This window comes from Oncorhynchus kisutch, linkage group LG25, assembly GCF_002021735.2.
Source record: "Oncorhynchus kisutch isolate 150728-3 linkage group LG25, Okis_V2, whole genome shotgun sequence".
Taxonomy (NCBI): domain Eukaryota; kingdom Metazoa; phylum Chordata; class Actinopteri; order Salmoniformes; family Salmonidae; genus Oncorhynchus; species Oncorhynchus kisutch.
In genome coordinates, this window is record NC_034198.2 from 22,184,724 (window position 1) to 22,204,056 (window position 19,333).

General features: G+C 42.7%; 1 protein-coding gene across 2 annotated transcripts; it reads right to left on the reverse strand.

The window, feature by feature from the left end:
• Positions 1-5,415: 5,415 nt before the first annotated feature.
• LOC109870393 (mismatch repair endonuclease PMS2) lies at positions 5,416-16,168 on the reverse strand. Of its 2 annotated transcripts, none has more exons than XM_031804493.1 (10): positions 15,626-16,168; positions 13,442-13,581; positions 11,983-12,069; positions 11,762-11,864; positions 11,446-11,629; positions 8,956-10,493; positions 8,536-8,703; positions 8,347-8,447; positions 8,002-8,171; positions 5,416-6,607 (listed from the first exon to the last, which is right to left on the reverse strand). In XM_031804493.1, exons 1-10 carry the CDS (start codon positions 15,667-15,669, stop codon positions 6,464-6,466), a joined length of 2,679 nt encoding a protein of 892 aa, XP_031660353.1. In that variant the 5' UTR covers positions 15,670-16,168; the 3' UTR covers positions 5,416-6,463. The 2 variants fall into 2 exon arrangements, with proteins under 2 accessions (XP_031660353.1, XP_020316471.1); XM_020460882.2 differs by lacking the exon at positions 15,626-16,168 and adding an exon at positions 13,722-14,261.
• Positions 16,169-19,333: the final 3,165 nt, after the last annotated feature.

Consider the following 19,333-nt stretch of genomic DNA (forward strand, 5'->3'; position numbering starts at 1 on the left):
TGGAGGTATTGCCTAATTTATATGCCACGTGCATTTAATAAAAATATATATACACACAACAAATGGAATGCCGCCCAAATGAAATGTTTAACTGTTAGATGTTTATCTTGTAAAATGACAGGGGGAATTTGAATGTCATATTATTTGAATGTAGAGCAAATTGCTTAACTCAAGTCATGAGTCCTGAAGTTGATGTGTTTATTGATTTCCCCCCACCACTGAAAGTTTCATCAACACATGACAAGAGGGCCCTCGGAACGAGTTGCTATGGGTGAAGGGGTGGTTGGGGATGTACCGTGATTTTCAGAGGTCATCAAATTAGTTGTGTAATATACTTGTGTGTAATCTACCTGTGCTGGGAGGATGATTTGACACTAGCTTCCACTGCTGATAGAGGTGGGGCTACCATGGTGATACTTGAGTCCTCAGTGTCTGAGTGGGTTGCTGACCCACCACCTGACTCTGAAACACAGGAATACACTTTCAACAATGCCGCAAAAATGTGACCATCTTAACAATGTAAATTGGGCTATACAGATATGTGGGTACAGTAAAAGAGGACCCCTCAACCGATCTATGATTTGAGGTTGCCTGCTGCATTGCGACTGGGCTCCACCTCTGCAGGTGTAGACAGCTGGAGACTCCTTGGATTTTCCCATCTGGGTTGAAAAATCTTATTGAATGAATAATTTTTGGACATGGGTTTGTCTCAATTGCTCGAATTTGCCATGTGAGATTACCTGTAAATGTGGCATTTGACTGAAAGCTGATTATACCAATCAGCTTTCAGTTCAGTTGGACGACTTTACAGTAGGTTCAGCCAGAGGGGAGGGCCGCTGTCTCTTGTCCTCTCCCCAGGGGAAACCCTCCTGGTGTCAGCAAGAGTGCAGCTCTTCAGCTGGTGGTCTGACCATCCCTCTGATCCCTGCACAGCCCAGCAATGTCTCAAAGAACTCCAGGAATGTAATCTAGAATCAGGTCCACCATCATGAACGTTCACTTACCTTGTTTATTTTTAAAGCGTCTTTGAGATTCTTATTGTAATGAAAATAAATCTATTATGTATTATTAGACCCCTAAACAGCTTCTATCCCCTGGCCATAAGACTGTTAAATGGGTAACAACTACTGTTCCCCACCATACCTACACTGCTGCTAAAATTACTATTACTATTGATTATTACTACCACTATGCTGCTGTTTATTGATTGTTGATTGCCATTAGTACCCATTTATCCTGCTACTGGTCACTATTACCCCTGTTTTTAAGTATATACAGTTGAAGTCGGAAGTTTACATACACCTTAGACAAATACATTTAAACTCAGTTTTTCACAATTCCTGACATTTAATCAGAGTAAAAATTCCTTGTCTTAGGTCAGTTAGGATCAGCACTTTATTTTAAGAATGTGACATGTCAATAATAGTAGAGAGAATAATTTATTTCAGCTTTTATTTCTTTCATCACATTCACAGTGGGTCAGAAGTTTAATGAGATGTTGCTTTAATATATCCACCAAATTTTCCTCCCTCCCATCTATTTTGTGACGTGCACTAGTCCCTCCTGCAGCAAAGCATCCCCACAACATGATGCTGCCACCCCCGTGCTTCACGGTTGGGATGGTGTTCTTCGGCTTGCAAGCCTCCCCGTTTTTCCTCCAAACATAACAATGGTCATTATGGCCAAACAGTTCTATTTCTGTTTCATCAGACCAGAGGACATTTCTCCAAAAAGTGCAATCTTTGTCCCCACGTGCAGTTGCAAACCGTAGTTTTGGAGCAGTGGTTTCTTCCTTGCTGAGCGGCCTTTCAGGTTATGTCGATATAGGACTCGATTTACTGTTGAATTTAGATACTTTTGTACCTGTTTCCTCCAGCGTCTTCACAAGGTCCTTTGCTATTGTTCTGGGATTGATTTGCACTTTTCGCACAAAAGTACGTTCATCTCTAGGAGACAGAACGTGTAAATTATAAGTGAAATAATCTGTAAACAATTGTTGGAAAAATTACTTGTCATGCACAAAGTAGATGTCCTAACTGACTTGCCAAAACTATAGTTTGTTCACAAGAAATGTGTGGAGTGGTTGAAAAACGAGTTTTAATGACTCCAACCTAAGTGTATGTAATCTTCCGACTTCAACTGTATTTTCAGAGGGACTTGGTGTGCTTACCGTCCTCAGAACAGGGGAGTGTGTGTTCTTATCCCACTCAGATCAGGGGTGTTTGAACCTTCCAGGCAGAACGCTGGGAACTCTGCCGTGTGGCCGTCCACAAGCTCCCCTTCAAATATGCACCTGTTTTGTACAATAAACTTTAACCAGAATGTTCAGAGATCTTATTATTTCCACTCCACATTAACATCTACTCAATTAGAATGATTGCTCTATGGAAGTAGGAAGTGGTTTCCCCCCTTCACCTGTCCATGTTTTTTGTTGTCCTTCCACTCTCTTGTGAAGAGCCTGTGGCTGTAGTAGTAGCTGCCCTGGCCATGCCTCAGCCCCTGGACAGTGTCCCCAGTGTACTTATTCCTCAGGGGGTACTGAGAGCCAGGCACTCTCCTCAGGAATCATGTGTGGATCCCCTTTCCATGCTTAGAGACAGGAGGATTTATCAGTTTTACGTGAAGTTATACTAACCATGTCTTTCTCAAAGCAAAATAATGGGTTTATTCATCTATCATGTCATGGCAGATGGGGATGATATGGTATTACCTACCTGGACCCCATTCTCCCATATCCCTCTGTGCTGCTGACCCAGCTGCAGCCACTTCCTCTTGCCCTCTCCATGTCTCACATTGTTCCTCCACTGGCCCTCATACAAGTTCCCAGAGGGGTACCTCTGGCAGCAGAGAGAACACATGCAAGGTGTACGACACTGATATAATTTAAACATAAGAACACATTTGATGGGAGCTCATTCACATGCGTAACACAGTCTAAACACAAGTTCACCTACCGTCGGCCTCCCCATCCCTCTCTGTTACTGTTCACCCAGTCTCCTTCATACCAGGACGTCACTTCCTGGTTATAGTATATTGCACCCTAATAAAACAAACAAATACTGTAAATTAAGCAACAAGCCTGCATTAAAAGACAGTGGAAGAGGTGCAGGTTTATTTGACTTGCTCAAGAATTCAAAAGGATCATACCTTTCTGTGTCTTTTGCCGTGATGCCATTGTGTAATATTACTGAGGTATTAGCACCTTTGTATGTTCCCACACCATGGCGGATTCCACTGCACACCTCTCCCTCATAACACCTACTGTCCAGCCAGGTGTATTTCCCATGACCCATGGGCACATTTAATGCAAACTCCACTGTCAAATGATGAGAATCAATGGTTCACAGATCACATCTGTAGTATAAAGATTAACTATGTATCTCCTAAAGGTGGTGGACCAAAATACATCATATTTCACTCCATCTTCCCAGGTGTACACACCATGTCCATGCATAAATCCTTCTGAAAACATACCCTTTGGAAGAAAAACAAAGCTTATTGATTTGATGTCATGTTTGCTTTTTCATTTTTAGGCATCATGTAATGTAATGCATCTTTCTGACTTAGAATCTGTGGACAACTACAAATACCTAGGTGTCTGGTTAGACTGTAAACTCTCCTTCCAGACTCACATCAAGCATCTCCAATCCAAAGTTAAATCCATCCTTCACTCATGCTGCCAAACATACCTTCGTAAAACTGACTATCCAGCCAATTCTTGACTTCGGCGATGTAATTTACAAAATAGCCTCCAACACTACTCAGCAAATTGGATGCAGTCTATCACAGAGCCATCCGTTTTGTCACCAAAGCCCCATATACTACCCACCACTGCGACCTGTATGCTCTCGTTGGCTGGCCCTTGCTTCATATTCGTCGCCAAATCCACTGGCTCCAGGTCATCTATGAGTCTTTGCAAGGTAAAGCCCCACCTTATCTCAGCTCACTGGTCACCATAGCAGCACCCACCTGTAGAGCGAGCTCCAGCAGGTATATTTCACTGGTCACCCCCCCAAAGCCAATTCCTCCTTTGGCTGCCTTTCCTTCCAGTTCTCTGCTGCCAATAACTGGAACAAATTGCAAAAATCACTGGAGACTCATATATCCGTCACTAACTTCAAGCACCAGCTGTCAGAGTAGCTCACAGATCACTGAACCTGTACGTAGCCCATCTGTAAATACCAACTACCTCATCCCCATACTGTTTTTTTTTTTTGCTCCTTTGCACCCCAGTATCTCTATGTGCACATTCATCTTCTGCACATCTATCACTGCAGTGTTTAAATTGCTAAATTGAAATGATTTTGCCACTGTGGCCTATTTATTGCCTTTACCTCCCTTATCTTACCTCATTTGCACACGCTGTACATACTTTTTTTCTACTGTATTATTGACTATGTTTGTTTATTCCATGTGTAACTCTGTGTTGTTGTGTTGCCCTGCTTTGCTTTATCTTGGCCAGGTCACAGTTGTAAATGAGAACTTGTTCTCAACTAGACTACCTGGTTCAATAAAGGTGAAATAAACAAATATATATTTTTAAAAAAACATATCCTGAACAAAAATATAAATGCAAAGTTTTTACTGCATTACACTTCAAAGAAGGAAATCAGTCAATTTAAATAAATTAGGTCCTAATCTATGGATTTCACGTGACTGTGCAGTTGCGCAACCATGGGTGGGCCTCAGAGGGCATAAGCCCACCCACTTGGGAGCCAGGTCCACCCACTGGGGAGCCAGGCCCAGCCAATCAGAATGAGTTTTTTCACACAAAAGGTCTTTATTACAGACAGAAATCCTCCTCTGCACCCCCCTCCCCCCAGACGATCCCACAGGTGAAGAAGCCGGATGTGGATGTCCTGGGCTGGGGTGGTTATGTGGTCTGTGATTGTGAGGCCGGTTGGATGTAGTGGCAATTTATTTAATGTCGGACACAGATTATTGGTCGAGAAATTAACATTCAAATCTCTGGCAACAGCTGTTGGACGTTTGCCTTTTATTGTCTCCAGCACAAAGTGCACATGTGTAATGATCATGCTGTTTAATACAATTTTTGATATGCCACAGCTTTCAGGTGGATGGAATATCTTGGCAAAGGAGTAATGCTCACTAACAGGGATGTAAACAATTTTGTACACAATCTGAGAGAAATACTCTTTGTGCATGTGGAACATTTCTGGGAATTTTTATTTCAGCCCATAAAAAATGGGACCAACACTTTACATGTTGCGTTTATATTTTTGTTCAGGATACAATGTGATATAGAGACAATATGGAAATGGCATAATGAAATACCTTAAAGACATGTTCTCCCTGAAAATATGCCACACCTTCACCATGGAACTGCTTTTGATACTTATCATCATACTCGAGTGAGCAGATTGTTTTCATTGATCATGTAGTTAGCAGGCTGAGCAATGTATGCTTCATTTATTATGGGAAAAACAAACAATATGGAGGCATTGTTTCATGTTCAGAGAGAGAGACGAATGATGAGCAATGGTTTACCTTTGGACAATAATATTAGGAAGACCAGGGACCATCACTTCTCTCAAATTGTTTGTCAGTGAATGGTGGTTGTCATTAAATGTGTCCTATCCCACTCTTCATCTACAACACAGGTGTCAAACTCATTCCACAGAGGGCAGAGTGATTGCAAGTTTCCTCCCCTCCCGTGTACTAAAAAAACTCTCCACACCTGGTTGTCTAGAGCTTAATTGGAAACAAAAACTTGCAGACACTAATGCCACGTTCACGTTAGTCGGAACTAGGAAACTCTGAAATTTCCGACTTGCTAACTGGTTGTAGATATACACGTGCTGCAACAAATCAGCAAGTCAATTAGCATTTGAACACGGCATAGGCCCTCCATGGAATGAGTTTGACACCCCTGATCGACAACCTGTGGTTCCAAGACAACACCAGCTTGGGAGCCAAATGCCAAAAGTTGACTTAATGACCGTTTGTGAGTCGTTATCTCAGGTTTTTTTCTGTTTAAACCCATTTTGCCATTTCACTTTGTCATCTAGCCGATGCAGTTCAGTAAACATACCATGCTAAGGAGCTCAGTATGGAATCCTCAGTATGTCAAGAAAGTATTTACAGTAGAAACACAAATATTGTTCTATTCAAGTTGGGTTTATGTACTGAAATTATGTCAGAGCATTTGTGTTTGGATTATTTTATTGAATGTGTACTTAAAATAATAAAATTTGTAGAAATATAAAACAAATATGGAGGCTGAACATGAACATGCTGTGTCAAATTGATGAAACGTTAAGATTGAAGAAAAAAAAAAGAAAAACCTAACAGTGCTTGGTTTTACATAATGAGTTAGTCAATGTTTTGGGGGTGAAAAGCAACCTAGTGTCTATTCAGATAAGAGCAGGCCAACACTGTTTAGAGAGGTATTCAGTGTATCTGTTTGAGCTGGTCCAGCTGAGTTGAGAAACCAATGTGAACTTCAGTCTTCTGAGATGATGTTCAAGTTTGCAAGGTGTCTCATAGTGGGTCTGCCATGTGGACAGTTCCAAGGCTGCTCTATCTCCCCCATATGAACCACAAGCTTCTTCATCTCACTGGTGCTCAGAGCAGTACCGATCATCACCTTACGTGGGAGACAGAGTACATAGCATCATTGGACCAGGGCACAAATTAAAATTGTGTCGTTGGAAAACTAGCGCAAAAGTATGTTTAAAATACCAAACAAACATTTACACTTTCAATCACTGCATAACATACATTATGTATTTGTGTATTTGTACTAATAATTCTTATTTAGTGATTAAATCACAAGTCAATCACATTAATACATCACAAAAACATATACAGTTGAAGTCGGAGGTTTACATACACTTCGGTTGGAGTCATTAAAACTCATTTTCAAACACTCCACCAATTTCTTGTTAAACTATAGTTTTGGCAAGTCGGGTAGGACATCTACTTTGTGCATGACACAACTAATTGTTTACAGACAGATTATTTCACTGTATCACAATTCCAGTGTGTCAGAAGTTTACACTAAGTTGACTGTGCCTTTAAACAGCTTGGAAAATCCCATAAAATGTCATCATGGCTTTAGAAGCTTCTGATAGGCTAATTGACATAATTTGAGTCAATTGGAGGTGTACCTGTAGATGTATCTGCAATTGCAACTGCACGTGGGGACAAAGATTGCACTTTTTGGAGAAATGTCCTCTGGTCTGATTTTTAAAAAATAGAACTGTTTAGCCATAATGACCATTGTTATGTTTGGAGGAAAAAGGGGGAGGCTTGCAAGCTGAAGAACACCATCCCAACCGGGAAGCACAGGGGTGGTGCTGTTGTGGGGGTGCTTTGCTGCAGGAGGGACTGGTGCACGTCACAAAATAGATGGGAGGGAGGAAAATTTGGTGGATATATTAAAGCAACATCTCAAGACATCAGTCAGGAAGTTAAAGCTTGGTCGCAAATGGGTCTTCCAAATGGACAATGACCCCAAGCATACTTCCAAAGGTGTGGCAAAATGGCTTAAGGACAACAAAGTCAAGGTATTAGAGCGGCCATCACAAAGCCCTGACCTCAATCCCATAGAAAATTTGTGGGCAGAACTGAAAAAGAGTGTGCGAGCAAGGAGGCCGACAAACCTGACTCAGTTACACCAGCTCTGTCAGAAGGAAAGGGCCAAAATTCACCCAATTTATTGTGGGAAGCTTGTAGAAGGCTACCCGAAACATTGGACACAAGTTAAACAATTTAAAGGCAATGCTACCAAATACTAATTGAGTGCATGTAAACTTCTGACCCACTGGCAATGTGATGAAAGAAATTAAAGCTGAAATAAATTATTCTCCCTACTATTATTCTGACATTTCACATTCTTAAAATAAAGTGGTGATCCTAACTGACTTAAGACAGAGAATTTTTACTAGGATTAAATGTCATGAATTGTGAAAAACAGTGTTAAATGTATTTGGCTAAGGTGTATGTAAACATCTGACTTCAACTGTAACAAACACTTACTGACTTCCTGCAGGCCCTGGAGGCGAACATGTGCCTGACACGAGACGGCCGACACATGACCCCTGGGCTGTCACTCAACATAAAGATGAGCTCCTCGATGTCCCCCGGACCAAATGTCCAGTTCTTACTGGTTGGCAGGGACACCAGCTTCACCCGCTCCATCACCTGGGCTGGAACACAGAGCACAATGGAATTCAGAATCAGAAAACAGACAGGTGCCATACCCATGCATGCTAGTTTGAGATCTACCTTTTGGAGAGTGTTATTGTAATTTCTTATGGCAAGGTATATTTTATCCCACTAAATATAGTAGTGAGTGAGCGTGTTGTTTTACATTTTTCTTACCCTCCTCATCTATGAGGAAATCAAAGCCATTCTTTCTGAAGATCTCAAGGTTCTCCATGAGAACGTTCTCGCTGACCCCTGTGAGGTGGAGATTCTGTGGACTGAGAACACCATAAAAACAAATACGTTTAACACAAAAGGAGTTAAGTTACCTATATAAAGTGGTGGTGAATGTCAGTTATTCCTTACACAATGAGTCTCTGTCCTTGCAGTGCAGTGTGTTGTTGAAGCATCTCAAAGTTGTACTTCTCGTCGGTGGCGTGCTGGTCTATCATGAAGATGTCAGAGTTGAGCTTAGTTATGATGAAGCCCAGGTTAAACTGGCCGATTATCTCCATGTCCTTAAAACTGTCTTTGCTATAGGGATTACAGATGGGAACATTTCAACAGATTTAAGTATAATAACTCGATAATAATCATGTTGTTATGTTATGTCGACCCTGACGAAGGCAACGTGCACCTAAAAATTGGTTCAGAAATGCAATAGAAAAAATAAGATTAAATTGTGACACTTTCTTTTATGGAGATAAAAGGTCAAATATAGTGGTCAGGAAAAGAATATTGTCCTCACAATTCACCAATAACCAAAAATATCAGTTAAATTCCCACCATATCTCTTTCTTCAGCTCATCCTCAGCACTCTGATTCTCTCCAGGGCTGATTTTGGCTCTGAAGCGTCTGTAGCGTAGCCTGTCTTCCGCCTTCTCTCTACGCTGTTCCTGAAGCCTTCTCACCCTCCCAAACAGCTCCTGTACAGAGAACTGCAGTGGCACTGTCCTCTTCTGTACACAGACTGGTGCGTCCACATTAGACCCAGAGGATCCTTCAGAACCGGCTGAATGTGTGGTCTTGTACTCTAAAGAGAACTGACCATCCTCTAGTTTGGCCTTCTTGGCGTTGGGACTGAAGCTCATTTCCTCAGACATCTCTGAAATACGTGGTTCAATCGGCCGGTCGAAGTGCTTAGCAACTGTGCGTTCCTCGTTGAAAGGTTCATTGAGTGCCTCGCTTTTTATAATGGGTTCGTCATCTACTATGTTGTCTGGTGAGTTGAACTCTGACCCTGTAGTAGCACAGAGACTCTCTGGGGTGGCTGTGGGGGAGCTGTGCTCCGACAGGACGCTCTCTCTGCCAGAGTCTATGTTGCTGTCCGGCGTCATTCCATACCTGAACCCCTCCAGCACAGACCTCCCCACAGGGGAACATTTCACTGCACCTCGACTGATTTTCAAAGGATATTGTAAACTTGGCCCATGTGTGTTCTGACTCTTGTCAGAGCCTCCAAAGAAAGACTGCAGTTTCTTCTGGGTTGGACCAGTGTTAGCAGCTTTAGCAGTGCTCGACTTGGACCCACTGCCTGGGCTGTTGTGCATGGAGAAAGCAGCCTTCAATCCAGCCAAGTTGAGAGAAGACTGGGGGCTTGGTATAACAGATTCTGAATCATCTCCAGCTTCAGGAGCCGTCTCAGATGATGGAACCTGGCATCCTTCCATATCAGATGGAGGCTCTGCTGGTCTGTAGGAATCTTGTAAAGTGTGTTTACTGGTGGTGGAGAAGGACATGTGGTTGAGGCTGATCTTGTTGACTCCAGTCTCGTACATGGCGATGAGAGAGCTCTTCATGATGGCTAGCAGGAGTTTCTCCTCCTGGAGGAAGATCTGACGCTTGTCTGGAGTGACGTTCACATCCACACACTCTGAGGCAACAGTGATGTTCAATGCAACAAACGGATACTGATGTCTGTTAAAGGTGTGATACACTTCATTCACAACCTTGGAGACCTTAGAAGGATCACACGGGCGGTTGTTGATGTAAAAGAACTGTCTGTCTGTGGCACTTCTCCCGACACCATGATCCCCTCGTGACACAAAACCGGAGATTGCGAAGAGGTCTTTGGGTAGGTCTGCATTACTCAGTCCATAATCCTCCTTGATGTTGTCTGTTGGCGAGAGCTGCTGGAATAGAAGCAGACTCTGCAACTGTTTGGGGCCAAATATGGCTCCAATGTTGTCTCTCATGCTCTGCCTGCCGCTGGTGCAGAGGACCGGGGTGCGTTTGCCCTGTCCCGTCTGGTTGGTGCAGGTGATACGAACCCCTGTTGAGACGATGCAGTAGGACTGGAGGATGTGAATCATCTTGGTGTATTCCTGCACACATACAAAGTGGGAGCACAATACTTTATGCATTCCCTAAACCAGTTCTGAAGAAAATACAAACAGTAGAATAAAACCAGTCAAAGTAGTGTGTTGACATTCCTTTTAAAGGAGTGCTGTTATTTTAGTAAATTGTGTTGTGGTTGAGTAATGTACTGTCCAACCACAGCATGGCACACCACTCAGTGTAGATCCAAACGAATATGACTGACTAGTGACTAATAACCTCCAGTATTTATGCTGCAGTAGTTTATGTGTCAGGGGGCTAGGGTCAGTCTGTTATATCTGGAGTATTCTCCCGTCTTATCCGGTGTGTCCTGTGTGAATTTAAGTATGCTCTCTCTTATTCTCGCTCTTGCTTTCTCTCTTTCTCTCTCTCGGAGGACCTGAGCCCTAGGACCATGCCTCAGGACTACCTGGCATGATGACTCCTTGCTGTCCCCAGTCCACCTGGCCGTGCTGCTGCTTCAGTTTCAACTGTTGTGCCTGTGGCTATGGAACCCTAACCTGTTCACCGGATGTGCTACCTGTCCCAGACCTGTTTTCAACTCTCTAGAGACAGCAGGAGCGGTAGAGATACTCTGAATGATCAGCTATGAAAAGCCAACTGACATTTACTCCTGAGGTGCTGACCTATTGCACCCTCGACAACCACTGTGATTATTATTATTTGACCCTGCTGGTCATCTATGAACATTTTAACATCTTCAGAACAACATGTTCTGTTATAATCTCCACCCGGCACAGCCAGAAGAGGACTGGCCACCCCTCATAGCCTGGTTCCTCTCTAGGTTTCTTTCTAGGTTCTGGCTTTTCTAGGGAGTTTTTCCTAGCCACCATGCTTCTACAGCTGCATTGCTTGCTGTTTGGGGTTTTAGGCTGGGGTTCTGTACAGCACTTTGAGATATCAGCTGATGCTTTATAAATACATTTGATAATAACTGACCTTTTTGATGTTGCGTTGGAACTCCTTGTGTCGGACGGGCAGGGTGTAGAAGAGCTGCGACAGGCTGACTGTGGTGCCCTGCTGCCTGGGGTGGGGCGACCGTTGGGTCAGGTGACCGTTGTGGTCAAACACCAGCTTGGTGCCCACCTGTGCAGCTTCATGACAGGTCACAACACTGAGGTCACTGGGTAGAGAAGAGAGGAGGTCAGCTGATAATACTGCAGAGGAGAGTAGGGAACTTGCATCTGACTCTTTAGAGTAAGTACAACTATGTTATACTCTCCATCCATCCAGGAGATATAGAACACAGCTTTACCTGAGGGCACAAAGAGAGCTGAGGGCTTCCCCTCGGAAGCCAAATGTTTCCACGTGGATAAGGTCAGAGAAATCCTTCAGCTTCGATGTGTGGTGCTTCAAGGCTGTGGGCAGCAGGATAAAATCAAGGGCCTGAGTACAGTGTCCTATAAAAACAGTATACTACAGTATGCAATATACAAACATACAATTGGCAGATAAATGGTGTTACCATTTACTCACTTAGTCCTTCAAAGTTAGCCTCTTCCACTCCTTTGCCGTTGTCAGACACTTCGACAAGCTCTGTTCCGCTGTCCTTCAATTTAATGTCTACAGATATGAGGTGGAAACAACTCTCCATATTTTGGATTTGTGCAACAACAACAACGCATTTCCAAAACAGAAACCATACTACATCCACAGTCGATTTACAGTACAGTATTTGCAATAGAGGTCGACCGATTAATCGGAAATTAGGGCCGATTTTAAGTTTTCATAACAATCGGAAATCGGTATTTTTGGGAGTCGATTTGTCGATTTTTAAATGTATTTTTATACCTTTATTTATCTAGGCAAGTCAGTTAAGAACACATTCTTATTTTCAATGACGGCCTAGGAATGGTGGGTTAACTTAACTGTCTTGTTAAGGGGCAGAACGACAGATTTTCACCTTGTCAGCTCGGGGGATCCAATCGTGCAACCTTACAGTTAACTCGTCCAACGCAATAACGACCTGCCTCTCTCGTTGCACTCCACAAGGAGACTGCCTATTACGCAAATGCAGTAAGCCAAGGTAAGTTGCTAGCTAGCATTAAACTTATCTTATAAAAAACAATCAATCATAATCACTAGTTAACTACACATGGTTGATGGTATTACTAGATATTATCTAGCGTGTCCTGCATTGCATATAATCTGACTGAGCATACAAGCATACAAATATCTAAGTATCTGACTGAGCGGTGGTAGGCAGAAGCAGGCGCGTAAACATTCATTCAAACAGCACTTTCGTGCGTTTTGCCAGCAGCTCTTCGTTGTGCGTCAAGCATTGCGCTGTTTATGACTTCAAGCCTATCAACTCCCGAGATGAGGCTGGTGTTACCGAAGTGAAATGGCTAGCTAGTTAGCGTGCGCTAATTGTCGTTGTGTTGCTGGTTCGAGCCCAGGGAGGAGCGAGGAGAGGGACGGAAACTATACTGTTACACTGGCAATACTAAAGTGCCTATAAGAACATCCAATAGTCAAGGTTAATGAAATACAAATGGTAGAGGGAAATAGTCCTATAATAACTACAACCTAAAACTTCTTACCTGGGAATATTGAAGACTCATGTTAAAAGGAACCACCAGCTTTCATATGTTCTCATGTTCTGAGCAAGGAACTGAAACATTAGCTTTCTTACATAGCACATATTGCACTTTTACTTTCTTCTCCAACACTTTGTTTTTGCATTATTTAAACCAAATTGAACATGTTTCATTGTTTACTTGAGGCTAAATTGATTTTATTGATGTATTATGTTAAAATAAGTGTTCATTCAGTATTGTTGTGATTGTCATTATTATATATTTATATAATTATTATATATATATATTTTTTTTAATCGGCCGATTAATCGGTATCGGCTTTTTTGGTCATCCAATAATCGGTATTTGCTTTGAAAAATCATAATCGATCGTCCTCTAATTTGCAAAGCACTTACCAACATTGGTGGCCCCTGCATCAATACTGTTTTCAACCAGTTCCTTGACAGCTGTAGCCAGGGTCAACACAACTTGTCCAGAGCAGATCTGATGCACAGAGTGCCTGTCAATGGCCTTGATGATTCCAGCTGGTTCAGAGCTGTTAAGAAATATAATCATCATGACACAAATGGCTTTGGTACATGTATGCAGGTGTTTTCATTCTACACAATTATGGTTCCTTGCAGTTGAGTGTAACATCAATGAACAAGGAAACATGTAGATGGGTACTCCTCTCACCTTGCATCCGTCATCTCGACTGTTTGAAGAAAACACCCTAGCTGGTGCACTGTCTGTCTGTATAAGGTCTATATTCTGTTTGTTGATTCTGTTTTCTCTGGTAGCACCATTTCATCAAATCAAATTCCGGCTACAACTAGATGGCTAGCGTCTGACAAACCAGCTAGCTAGCTGTCATACATGTTGTCAGCAAGTAAGAAAACTAACGTTCAGTTAACAGAATTCAGTTATCGCAACAACAAAAATCAGTAAACCGTGATTTAGAAGGAAGTGGCTGCAATGAAAACAAAGGTAGACCTCTTCCTCCTCATGTTGACATCCATCTATCCGCGCGCTTGTTTTGGATTAATCACCATAGATTCTGCGCAGAGAACACGAGCAGAGCTCTTGCTCTTCCTCTTCTTCTTCTTCGTCGGGGTTTGTTAAGCGGATCGCATCCAACTTTAATGTGCATACATTGCCACCTACTGTACTGGAGTGTGAGGCCAGTCACGGCCTACATTACATTAAATTAATTAAATTCTCTCCATTAGTCCGGGTAATACTATTGAAATAGACCCCCCCCCCCCCTCCCCACTACACCATCCTCTCTAGACCGCTGCGCCACTCGGGAGACCCCGCAAATAGATTTTAACAAACAATTAGTCCCCCCAAAAATGCGGCCCTCCGTTGAATTTCAAAATCACGCTGTGGAGCTCGAGCCAAAAATGTTGCCCACCCCTGCGCTAGTGCCTACCCTCTTCAACCCTCTTAGACAGTTTGTGTGCCTGTGTTATGACGTTCTCTTACTGTTCGTTGTTGGTGCGCAATGCGCATCAACGGTTATCTCGGTTTCGCAGCGTCCAAGCAGGGTCATGGCTAGAAATAATTTAAATTTTGTCAAATCAACGTCAAAAGTTGTTTGACAAAAGCAGTATCCCGTCTTGCCAAGACCATCCAGCGGGCCAATCCCTTGCTGTCTGCCTGTCAATATAACCATTAAATTATGTTTTGCATAGGGTAAACCAAAGCCATAGAGTTTAGACTAAATATATGACTCTGGGGTGAACTATTGAACAAGTCAGTACTTGTAGTTTTCTTTTGAGCCGATCTCTAAAATATGTATTTTTTTCTGATTAATAATATTAAAAAAACATGTATGTCACCAATAAAGATTTGTAACATTTCATCATCATCCTTGCCAGGATCAGGGACGAAATGAGATGCTGCAGGGAATGTCTGATTTGTAGCGCAAAATAATAAAACGAACAAGACCGCGGTAATGGATTACATGAATGGATAGGGTTACGGTTTAAAAGTGATACAATCTCATCAATATATAATGATACAAATGAAATCAGAATTGATTCATAATTCTCCTCACAGTAGACGTGAATTGATTAAACTGAACGTAATGTTCAGCTCATGCTTTTTTAAGACACCCCCCCTCTATTTCCTGTGTGTGTTGTTCGAAATGGATGACACTTGACGGTATGGGACTCCTCTGGCGAGCTTTTGTAAATATTATTTGATAATAACATCTACCTAAAGTAGTTACCGTTCATGCGAAATGGAAAATATTAAAGCCAAAGTGTTCTTACAGTTGGACATTGATTTATGCCAGTTAAATGGCCGACGTCAATATGTTTAGCTCTCTAAACGGGCTCAGAGAGGAAAGTTCGAGTAGCAGCAGCATGATCAACCCCTTGATTCGCCGAAATCTAACCACCACAACGACCAGACATGAGGGGAGTGTGTTTAATTTGACCAACAGTGAAGATGATAGATACCTGAAATTGATTCTACAAATATTGGCTGTGCTAACTAGCCTCAATCTAACTAGCTAGCCAGAATTGAGAGAAGGTATGTAATGGTACTGTGGGCGGAGTCATCCTGCTGTCAGCCAACCTAACCACTGAATGTACCTGCAATAGGGTCCAGTTGCGACGTCATCTCTCAGAGCAGTCATCCCTCAGGTCTCTATGCTGCCATCTACTGAAATGTTATCTTTCAATGCATTGCATCTCTCAGAAAAAGTGGGATATCGAAAAGAGTGGGCGTTTCGAAAGGAACCATATAAGGAGAAGTGTGGATTTCGAAAGGAGTCTTAACACTAGAAGCGCTGGAATTCCATAAATACTAGAACCGCCATGACTTGATACTTCTATTATTATTTCAAATATTTAATCAAATACACTGTCAAATGAATGCTTCTTATAATAAGGTAGCTAACGTTAGCTAGCATTTACGAAAAACTTAAAGTTACGTACATGGCAACGGGTAGGTAAAGTTCAAAGACAAAGCTCACAGTGAGTGAATAGACATTTTTCTTGGCTACAACTGAAATTCCTTACTGTCATCTCTGCAGACCATGACTAAAGTCCGATAACACAAAGGACATCTTGAGTGGCACTTTTTGAAAACCCCACTTCTCCTGATATGGTTTCCTTCGAACCCCCCACTTTTCCAGAGAGATGTACTGCATTGAGAGGTTACATATCAGTAGGCGGTAGCATAGAGACCCTGAGGGATGACTGCTCTGAGAGACGATATCGGAGCTGGACCCCTTTCCCTACCTGGTCCGGTTTCCCAAAAGCGAATGCCGCGTTCAAAACAACTGGGAAATGGGACATTTCTGACTTCAGTGCGTTCAAAACAACTGGGAACACAGGAGAAAAAATGAGCTCCGACTGGGAAAAATCGATTTCAAAGGTCATCCAACTCGGTCCTCTTTCTAGAGAACCGACTTTCCGTCATCATTTTACGTCGTATTATTCAGAGTTCCCAGTTGTTATGAACGCGGCATGAATTCGTCGTTAACACCTTCGCAAGAACATCGTTACATCTCCGAGCTGTTTTCCAAAACCAATGCATTTGAAAACGCCTGTAGTCTTACGCCTGCCTCAGACCACTTGTAGAACAGCTAAGGGCATCGTTAGATTATTTTTTTGCACACTTGCGTCACTTTATACACAGAAGAGATCCGCTAAACATGGTTTATCCGTCTTTCTGTGTCCACTGATAGCGTCAGAACAAAGTTCGTAAATTGCTTCCAGTGTGTCAGAATGCGCTCTTGACAACTTTTGTATCCAAAATATTGGCCGCTTCGTGGGCGTAGGTGTGAAACTAATCAAGTTAGTAAAAAAATAAGTTACGAACAAAATAGCACAATTGGTTACGGGCATGTAAAACGTCATCCATCCTCTTCGGCGCCATCATCTAGATATGTTAGTGCCACTGAATTCATTTAAAATATTTATGGGAGACAGTTACGGAGTAGTGTAACTGAATCATGTTGTTGTATTTTTTAATTCTGTAATGTATTGATTGTTGCTGCCGCCTTGGTCAGGTCTCCCTTGAAAAAGAGACTCTGGGTCTCAATGGGCTTTTCCTGGTTCAATAAAAAAACTAACTTGCCTACATAAAGGTCAAATATATATATATTTATACAGTTGAAGTCGGAAGTTTACATATACTTAGGTTGGAGTCATTAAAACTCGTTTTTCAAACACTCCACAAATTTCTTGTTAACAAACTATAGTTTTGGCAAGTCGGTTAGGACATCTACTTCGTGCATGACACAGGAATTTTTCCCTCAATTGTTTACAGACAGATTATTTGATTTATAATTCACTGTATCAAATGTCCAGTGGGTCAGAAGTTGTTGACTGTGCCTTTAAACAGCTTGAAAATTCCAGAAAATTATGTCATGGCTTCTGATAGGCTAATTGACATCATTTGAGTCAATTGGAGATGTACCTGTGGATGTATTTCAAGGCCTACCTTCAAACTCAGTGCCTCTTTGCTTGACATCATGGGGAAATCAAAAGAAATCAGCCAAGACCTCAGAAAAAAAATTGTAGACCTCAACAAGTCTGGTTCATCCTTGGGAACAATTTCCAAACGCCTGACGGTACTACATTCATCTGTACAAACAATAGTGCGCAAGTATAAACACCATGGGACCACGCAGCTGTCATACCGCTCAGGAAGGGGAGATCTCCTAGAGATGAATGGGCTTTTGTGCGAAAAGTGCAAATCAATCCCAGAACAACAGCAAAGGACCTTGTGAAGATGCTGGAGGAAATAGGTACAAAAGTATCTACATCCACAGTAAAACGAGTCCGATATCGACATAATCTGAAAGACCGCTCAGCAAGGAAGAAGCCACTGCTCCAAAACCGCCATAATAAAGCCAGACTATGGTTTGCAGCTGCACATGAGAACAAAGATCATACTTTTTGGATCATACTTTCTGGTCTGATGAAACAAAAATAGAACTGTTTGGCCATAATGACCATTGTTATGTTAGGAGGAAAAAGGGGTATGCTTGCAAGCCGAAGAACACCATCCTAACCGTGAAGCACGGGGGTGGTAGCATCATGTTCTAGGAGTGCTTTGCTGCAGGAGGGACTGGTGCACTTCACAAAATAGATGGTATCATGAGGAAGTAAAATTATGTGGATATATTGAAGCAACATCTCAAGACATCAGTCAGGAAGTTAAAGCTTGGTCTTCCAAATGGACAATGACCCCAAGCATACTTCCAAAGTTGTGGAAAAATGGCTTAAGGACAACAAAGTCAAGGTATTGGAGTGGCCATCACAAACCCCTGACCTCAATCCCATAGAAAATTTGTGGGCAGAAATGAAAGGGTTTAAACACTGTTTCCCATGCTTGTTCAAAGAAACATAAACAATTAATGAACATCCACCTGTGGAATGGTCGTTAAGACACTAACAGCTTACAGATGATAGGCAATTAAGGTCACAGTTATGAAAACTTAGGACACTAAAGAGGCCTTTCTACTGACTCTGAAAAACACCAAAAGAAAGATGTCCAGGGTCCCTGCTAATTTGTCTGAATGTGCCTTAGGCATGCTGCAAGGAGGCGTGAGGAGTGCAGATTTGGCCAGGGCAATAAAATGCAATGTCCTTACTGTAAGACGCCTAAGACAGCGCTACAGGGAGACATGATGGACAGCTGATCGTCCCCGCAGTGGCAGACAATGTGTAACAACACCTGCACAGGATTGGTACATCCAAACATTTCACCTGTGGGACAGGTACAGGACGGCAACAACAACTGCCCGAGTTACATCAGGAACGCACAATCCCCCCATCAGTGCTCAGACTGTCCGCAATAGGCTGAGATAGGCTGGACTGAGGGCTTGTAGGCCTGTTGTAAGGCAGGTCCTCACCAGGCATCACCAGCAACAATGTTGCCTATGGGCACAAACTCACCGTCGCTGGACCAGACAGGACTGGCAAAAAGTGTTTTTTTGTCTCACCAGGGGTGATGGTAGGATTCGCGTTTATCGTCAAAGGAATGAGCGTTACACAGAGGCCTGTACACTGGAGCGGAATCGATTTGGAAGTGGAGGGTCCGTCATGGTCTGGGGCGGTGTGTCACAGCATCATCGGACTGAGCTTGTTGTCGTTGCCTGCAATCTCAACGCTGTGTGTTACAGGGAAGACATCCTCCTCCCTCATGTGGTACCCTTCCTGCAGACTCATCCTGACATGACCCCCCAGCATGACAATGCCACCAGCCATACTGCTCGTTCTGTGCGTGATTTCCTGCAAGACAGGAATGTCAGTGTTCTGCCACGGCCAGCGAAGAGCCCGGATCTC

Bases quoted from the DNA above. Each gene is read 5' to 3' on its own strand.
- LOC109870393 (XM_031804493.1), bottom strand. From the start codon at position 15,669: ATGACTGCTCTGAGAGATGACGTCGCAACTGGACCCTATTGCAG. The intron at 8,704-8,955 runs GTGGGAATTTAA...TAATCCCTATAG, and splicing joins GAGCTGAAGAAAGAGATATG to CAAAGACAGTTTTAAGGACA. The intron at 8,448-8,535 runs GTAAGGAATAAC...TGGTGTTCTCAG, and splicing joins CAAGGACAGAGACTCATTGT to TCCACAGAATCTCCACCTCA.